General features: G+C 39.3%; 1 protein-coding gene across 2 annotated transcripts; it reads left to right on the forward strand.

The window, feature by feature from the left end:
* Positions 1-35: 35 nt before the first annotated feature.
* Positions 36-2418, forward strand: c8h15orf61 (chromosome 8 C15orf61 homolog). 2 transcript variants are annotated; one of them, XM_078257076.1, is made up of 3 exons: positions 36-103; positions 506-856; positions 978-2418. In XM_078257076.1, exons 2-3 carry the CDS (start codon positions 514-516, stop codon positions 1103-1105), a joined length of 471 nt encoding a protein of 156 aa, XP_078113202.1. In that variant the 5' UTR covers positions 36-103; positions 506-513; the 3' UTR covers positions 1106-2418. The 2 variants fall into 2 exon arrangements, with proteins under 2 accessions (XP_078113202.1, XP_078113201.1); XM_078257075.1 differs by having other exon boundaries at positions 55-856.
* The last annotated feature ends 4848 nt before the right edge of the window (positions 2419-7266 follow it).

A 7266-nucleotide genomic window follows, 5' to 3' on the forward strand; every position in this document is an offset into this window, starting at 1 on the left:
TGTGTTGAAGAGGAACAACTGCACAGTGCTGCGTTTCCAACCGGACGACTTTAGCAGGAGAACCAGGTCAGAGCAAACCAATGGAGCAAACACTACACAGCACGTAAGCGCTCAGTCAGAGAGCTTCTTTCTTCACAGGTCTTTTAGCCGGTTAAAATAAATTGTATGTGTGTGTTCAGCATGTGAACGTACGCACGTGTTGCTCTGTGTAGCGAAATATCTTCCGCAGAATAACTTTTTGTTTAGTTCACAAACAGGGACTGTCTTGTTTGCTAACCTTAGCTCACGTTAGTTGCTCATGTAACATTAAACGGTCCCTTGTGTCCTTTTCCCGCTGGTTGGAAGGACGTGTCAGTTGATACCGCATGTTTTGCTGTTGTACATCAGCTGATTTAAAGTGTCGGTACATTTCATCTATGGGTAGTAGTCAGAGCTCTGTCTGTGAGTAATTTACATGTGGACCAGGTAATCCAACACAACATTATGTGAATAATGCTACTTTTAGGATAAGTCATGAAGGAGGTTTTCAGGAAGATACACAGCATCTTTTTAAAGATCGCCCTGTTTCCGAGCACATTTGGCAGGACAGGCCCGCGGCCAGCTGCCTCAGAGGTGTTGACCTGCCACCTGCTGCAGCGTAAACTCCCGCCGTGGACTTCATACTGTGTCCGCTACAGCTCCGTTCACAATGACCAGTTCGGACTGTCCAACTTTAATTGGAGAGTCCAGGGATCCAACTACCAAATACTGAGAACAGGCTGCTTCCCCTTTATAAAATATCACTGTACCAAAACGCCTCCACAAAACCTGGAGTTTGAGGACACATTTTTCACCATGTTGAAAGTTCTTAATCTGGGTCAGTAAATATATTTAATGCTCTACCTTTTATATAAAATACAAATTATATTTTATTTTTAAACACTGCAGATACTACATAATCACTGTGTACTCACTCACTGTCAACCCTTTTATTGCAGGCATCCCTTGTTTGGCCTATGGCATTGGTTGCTGGATGGTGGTAGGAGCTGCAGAAACAGTGCAGACAAGTGTTGGACCTGTCACAGTCTATTTCGCTTACAAAGAAGAAGAAGGCGCACAGTATTAAACCTTGAACAAAACACTATTTTGAGTGTGTTTGCAAGAGGCTCTTGTCTGCCAACTGCTGTAGCCTATTTATAACAGTTCCCCAGGTGATGTTGTAGTGGACCTATTGACAAAAGTGCAAAATTGTGTCACTCCTGCTCCTATTGTCTGACTGCACAGGTTAATTTGTGTTTAATTATTAAAGATTTAAAAGTTGCAGTGAAGGAGGCAGTTATGCATGTTATTACACTGACACACAATACGGACAGTGTTTGTTCAGAAAGCTAACTTTCCATTAAAGTATAATGAAAAGTTTAGGATTTCTCGGAGAATAGACTGTTTGACCCTACACCTTTTCCTGGATGTTTTCACAGCGATGTTTGTGAATGTTTTGGGCCTACCAGCCTCCAGTGCATGTCTTCAGAGTCAATACATTGTAAAAGTATATTATTGCAACAAATATTAAAGTGTATGTAATGGTTTTCATGCCACATGGACTTAACACCTGGGTGGGGCATAAGGGTAAGCCAGCTTCTCAAGATGAAGTCTTGAAAGAAATGTCATTGTAAATAAGTAATTTCCTTCAAAGCCCAAGTCTTAAAAAGTATTTTTAATTGTGAAAAAAAAAGTGATACAAAGTGGCACCATTTATTTGACACTACCATGTCTTTTGTTTGATTTTATAGGACAAATGCAGGAATTTAAATAACCCCGGCTCATTTATTTAAAGGTAAATTAGTGATCACTCTGCATGCAACAGATAGTCAATAGTGTTAGAGAAAAAGCAATGACCAGACAGGTCTGATAAAATAGGTTTTAATTACCAAAGTGTGGCCTTTGTATAGAGACATCTACATCCCTTCCTTCGGGCCTCCACTGGCCTTTGATTTCTGGTAATGTGCTTTGCTGACAGGGCACACTTGCCTCTGCTGCAGAGTCCTGCTCCCTCCGAGAGGCAGTTTGACAAACTGCCATATTGATTTCTTCACTCCTCAGCATCTCCTACTAATAGCATTTATCTGTGACCTCAATTTTCTGGCCTTGGCCTCTTCATTTTTAGCAACAATGAAACAACGAATAATTTCTTGTTGTACATGTAAATCAATGCACCTTTTGACTTGAAGGCTGTGATACTGGCCTATATGATGTTCATGATGCACCACCTCTTCATGAGCGTCCTGTTTTGTAAAACTTGCTTGTCCTATGGAAGAACAATTTACAGGGTAATTAAATTTAATATAAAAATATATCATTTAATGTTCATTCCTCATGGTCTTAAGATGGGCATCTGCATTTGTTTGTTTGCAGGCTTAATCAACACTTACACTAGCACCCCCCCCCAAAACCACCCACCCAAAAAGAAAAGAAAGAGAACTGCTTTTATCTGCTGAAGCAAGCACACTAATTACTGGTTGAGATATTAAACCAATATTTAAGGTTCCTGGATGTACAGTAATTAGCTTCTTTTAAAAAAATTCTAAGCAATGTAACCTTTTTTGTGTAAAGAAATGTCCAAACCTCATGCAGAATTCATGTGCAAAATCCTCTTAAACAGCGTGATGACACCATACTGTCTCTTAATCATACTAATTGCCTTGAACAAGGAACATTTAGACACACTTATGGAAATGTGATCCATAGTATCAGGCTGCACTTAAAACCCACTGCTTTCATTTCCAACCTTTCATCAGCACTGAAAGTGTGCATGGGGAATGCTCAGGCAACCATGTCTTAATTACTCATTGACCCTTTGACCCACAAGCTGCATTGATACCACCGTACAGCCAGACACAATTGCATGGGGTTGCAACTGACTGCAGCTTTGTGTGCGGCTATTACAGGATGATGCGAGTCAGTGAAATCTAAACTGTGGAGCGTGTGAGTACATTGTATTTGTTTTCAGGACTTCACCTTTGAGTCACTCTAAACTGCAGGGGAGGGCACCGCTTCAGCTCCGGCGGAGGCTTAGCGTTACACATCGAACCTCAGTTACCACCAGTGCAGGTCTAGGGTATCTGGACTGCAAATGAGCTGCTGTAAATTAACCAAATATATCAGCATTTGGTGCGAGATTGATGCCTTTTAATAGCTGTGGTAGTCTTGTCCTGTATTGAAGTGTCTAAATTACCCAACACATCTAATGTGGTAATGAACAAAGAATGAATGTCTATTTGGCAAATTTAATTGCATGCTGAAGCTGGTAATACGTTTTGTCAAGGTGAAATCTTTAAATACTTGTACTGTTTAGAATTTAGGTAAGTAAAGCTAAACAAGAGCTGAAATGGAGTGTGGTTGTTGCTGTAAATTGTTAATGTTCAAAGGTGAAATTGCTAATCAACTTGCAGAGACTTGTAATCATCTTCTAATTAGCTAATAAGTTCTCAGTTTATTCAGTGCAAAAAAAATTGCACAAACCATGTTCATCTTTTTGAAATAGTTGATGCAGCTGATTTTTAAATCAATTATTTAGCAGGGAAGTCACAGCAGGTTTTTCTTTGTCATATAGATATATGGCTTGGCAGAAACAATTATTGTGAGAACAACCCCTGCAGCTAATACTGGCGAGGTTATCATTATTAAGCCTCTGGATTGGCCACCAGCACCGTCTCCGCACTTGCTCCAGGAGCAGCAGGGGTACCAGAGCCATCACTCAGATCAGTTTAAGGATCACACTTGGAATTACATCTTAATGCAGAGGTGTCAGCCAACATTGTCACAATATTTGCAGTGAAATGGCACTTTTTGAATTATAATGTGACAACAGAAACATAAAAGCTCATGACTTTTCAACTAGAAACCTCTCCAGTTGCAGACATATGCACACTTTATATTAGCTTTGAAAGAGAAATACTTAAGCACAGTGAGAAACATCAAAATTATTGTTTTTTCAGTAGTTAATAATTGCTGACCTTTTCTCATTGACACTTGAATCACTTCTTTTTCTTTTGGAGGGGTGATAGCGTACTGAAGCTGTTAAAAATCTATTATGGCGTATTTCTTCACCCAAGGGATGACAAGGGGCACCATAACTCTCTTATTTACACCCCCTCTCTTTTTTATCTTTATGACAAGTTATATATGTGTTTTGTATGTGTGTTGGGGGAAGGGGAAGTATTGAGACACTATGCCTGCTGTGCCAATCAGCATTGCCAAAGCTACTGTCAGTGGGTGGCTAAAATGTCTGTCAGTCATCTATTCTGGCCGCTCTGGTTCAAGACCACTCCCAGCTGACATTAGGACTAAGTTGCAGTAAATACAAATTCTGGACAGTTTCATCAAGGTTCTTTATATTCTTTAAAGTGTGATAAACATGTAAATGTTGTATTCTTAGAGTGGATCCAAAGTTATATAGTTTAATATATCATTGTCATTGCTTTCACTGTGTTTAGTTGATGCCCTTAAGCATGAACACTTAACTTTATCCCCAAATCCTTTTTTTCTTCAAGATCAAGTTGATTATTGTTTTGTTTTTCTTTCTTGTTGATGATGGCATCATGTTCACTTCATTCATACTCAATGCTTACTCTGTTGACATTAAGAGAGTAATGGATTTTAATAGTTTTTCGGGAGAGTTAAATGAACTATCCATTTTTATTATATATTATGCAGTATTTAAAGTTTCAGCTCATTAAAAAACAGACGCCCTCCACACCCCCCAGGCTGTCTTTTACCCCCCACCAGCATGCAGTCAGGCTCCTCTAGCCACAGGCTCTGCTTGATCTGTTTTTCCTAAGTCAAAATTGAAATGTTCAGAAATATTTATTTATTTGCGTATGTCTTTTATTTTACCAAAGAACAGCCTAATGTCTTTGTAGCTTAAACAAGCGGCATCAGTGGATCAGAAAAGGGCATAATGCATGGTTTTGTTTGCATGATATCATTTGTTACAATGCATATATGTTTTATCATTCAGTTTAGTATAAAATATCTTGTATAAAAAATACTGCATGTACATTCATTTTGCACCACAGCAGGCCCCTTGTGTTATTTGATTGCCCTGCTTTTTACTTGCACAATAAGCAGTAGCCTACACAGCAACTCAATGCCAGACTGCAGATTTACATTAAATACACTGATACTGATGCTGCATACAAACATAGAAATGGAATAAATGGAATAAATCAATTTTTGTCCTCAGAAATGCTTCACATACTTTTTGATGCAGCATGATCTCCAATCTTTCTGCAAATGAGCTGCAGTCCCTTGTAATGGTTTCTGCTCCTCGTGGGAGGCCAGTGTCTCAGAAAAGCTGCTGATTGAGGGAGAAATGTAATACAGGTGTAAAGCAGACTTGATAGGGGTCTTACACGAGGGTTATGCATTTTAACAGTGATATACATACTGTTACATATTTATCAAAGAATATGGAATTTGCTGGGTTGACTCTTTCTGGCCTGCAGCGATTTGTACATTTCTGCTTTAGTGTTGTTAACTCTGGCAGAGAGGGTGACTATTATGTTGAATTAATAGGAATTAAGGGTTTAAATTGGTTAAGTAAGCACTTCATTAATCTTGAGTGGATTGCTGTGTGTGAGAGGTTTATAGGTGGTGTAGTCCGCTAGTGCTTAGATGAAAGAAAGGGAGGGAGTTCTGAATTAAAAAGCTGGTTGGTGCTCAGTAGATGTAGACAAGAACTTCCAAATAAACTACATAATGTAGAGCTGAAACGATTAATGAATTGACAAAAAAATGTATTTGCAACTATTTTGATAAGTGAGTAATTATTTCAGTCATTTGTTGAGCAAAAATAGTGACAAAATGTTACAATTTCTCTGCTTCCAGGTCCTCAAATGGGAATATTTTCTGCTTCTCTTTGTCATATATCATAAACGGAATACTTTTGGCTTTTGGACTTTTGGTCAGACAAAACGAGACATTTGAAGATGTCACCTGGGGCTCTGGGAAGTTGTGATTTGATTTTTTCACAGTTTTTTTCAAAACGATTAAGGATTCTAAAAAGTAATCAGGTTTATCGATAATGAAAATATGAAAATGAAAATAACTGTTGCATCCCTAATATAATGTACTCTACATGTTCTGCTCAATAATGTATCTACTTTCTAACGTAACTTTATTAAATATTATGTATTTAAGCCAATGTGAAAGTAAACACTAGTAGCAAGAGGTTCTTGCAAAGTCCTTCAGAGCCTCAATGGCTGCATTTCTACAGTATAACATGCCGATAGTGCATTGTATGTACTGTCCAAGGCTACAGTTTTCTACCTCAGGATCTTTTGTATACATACACTATTTTCCCATTTCTACTGCAAGACACAGACTGAAAATTTAGGGATTTAATTAAAGACTCCCTTTGAATGCTGAAACCTTTAAGCAATATGTGATTGTTCAATAATCTTTTGCCCTCAGTCTGGACATGGCAAGAGCTGCTGTAAGTGAAGTTATGGCATGGGTCAGTTGGAAGCATCTGCCTCCCCCAGCAGAGGTGGACTAATTGAGGTGTGTTTTTATCTGGGCTTGCTAATGATAATGAGGGTGCTGGAGAAGTAGACTGTCCCCTTAGGCTGAGGAATAGCATGACTTAGCCAACCTTCTGTACTTATTGTCCAACAAAAGGGGAATTCACTTAATGCGGTGCTTCAGAAAAGTGGATAATTGTGGTTACAATCAATAAAGTAACAGAGCGGAAAATAAACGTTTTCGTGTGTGGTGTAGCGGTGTTGCAGATATTTGACGGAAATCGAAAGGAGCGAGGTTCTTGTTTTTGTGTTTGTTTCAGCCAAGTCATCAAACGAGAAGTCAATCCCAGTTTATGCAAACAATATACATGTATAGGCAGGTGTGTGTGTGTGTGTGTGTGTGTCCACTGAGTCAACCAGCCCTTCCCCCAGAAGGGGGGGTAGGTTTGGTTGGATGAGCCACATTGTTCCTTTGCGGCCTAGTGACATCGCTGTAGGGCAGAGAGGGATGGAACCTGAGAGGGGTGACAGTGATAAATAGCCCTTTTAATAACAGCTGCCCCACTTGGCCAGCTAGTCCCAGTCAGTGTCCTCTGTGTATTTATGCCTATGTTTATTTATGCATCCATAGCATGCAGGAAATCACCACCGCAGGGGTACAATCATTCTTTTTTTGTGTTGGGGGGGGTTGCAGTGGTTTAACTTTGGGAGGGGGTAAGTTAGCTCGTCTTAAACCAAGCAGATATTAATTTAACCCTCAGGTTGA

The sequence above is a fragment of the Sander vitreus genome, chromosome 8 (genome assembly GCF_031162955.1).
Source record: "Sander vitreus isolate 19-12246 chromosome 8, sanVit1, whole genome shotgun sequence".
NCBI lineage: Eukaryota > Metazoa > Chordata > Actinopteri > Perciformes > Percidae > Sander > Sander vitreus.

Bases quoted from the DNA above. Each gene is read 5' to 3' on its own strand.
- c8h15orf61 (XM_078257076.1), top strand. From the start codon at position 514: ATGAAGGAGGTTTTCAGGAAGATACACAGCATCTTTTTAAAGATCGCC. The intron at 857-977 runs GTCAGTAAATAT...CTTTTATTGCAG, and splicing joins GTTGAAAGTTCTTAATCTGG to GCATCCCTTGTTTGGCCTAT.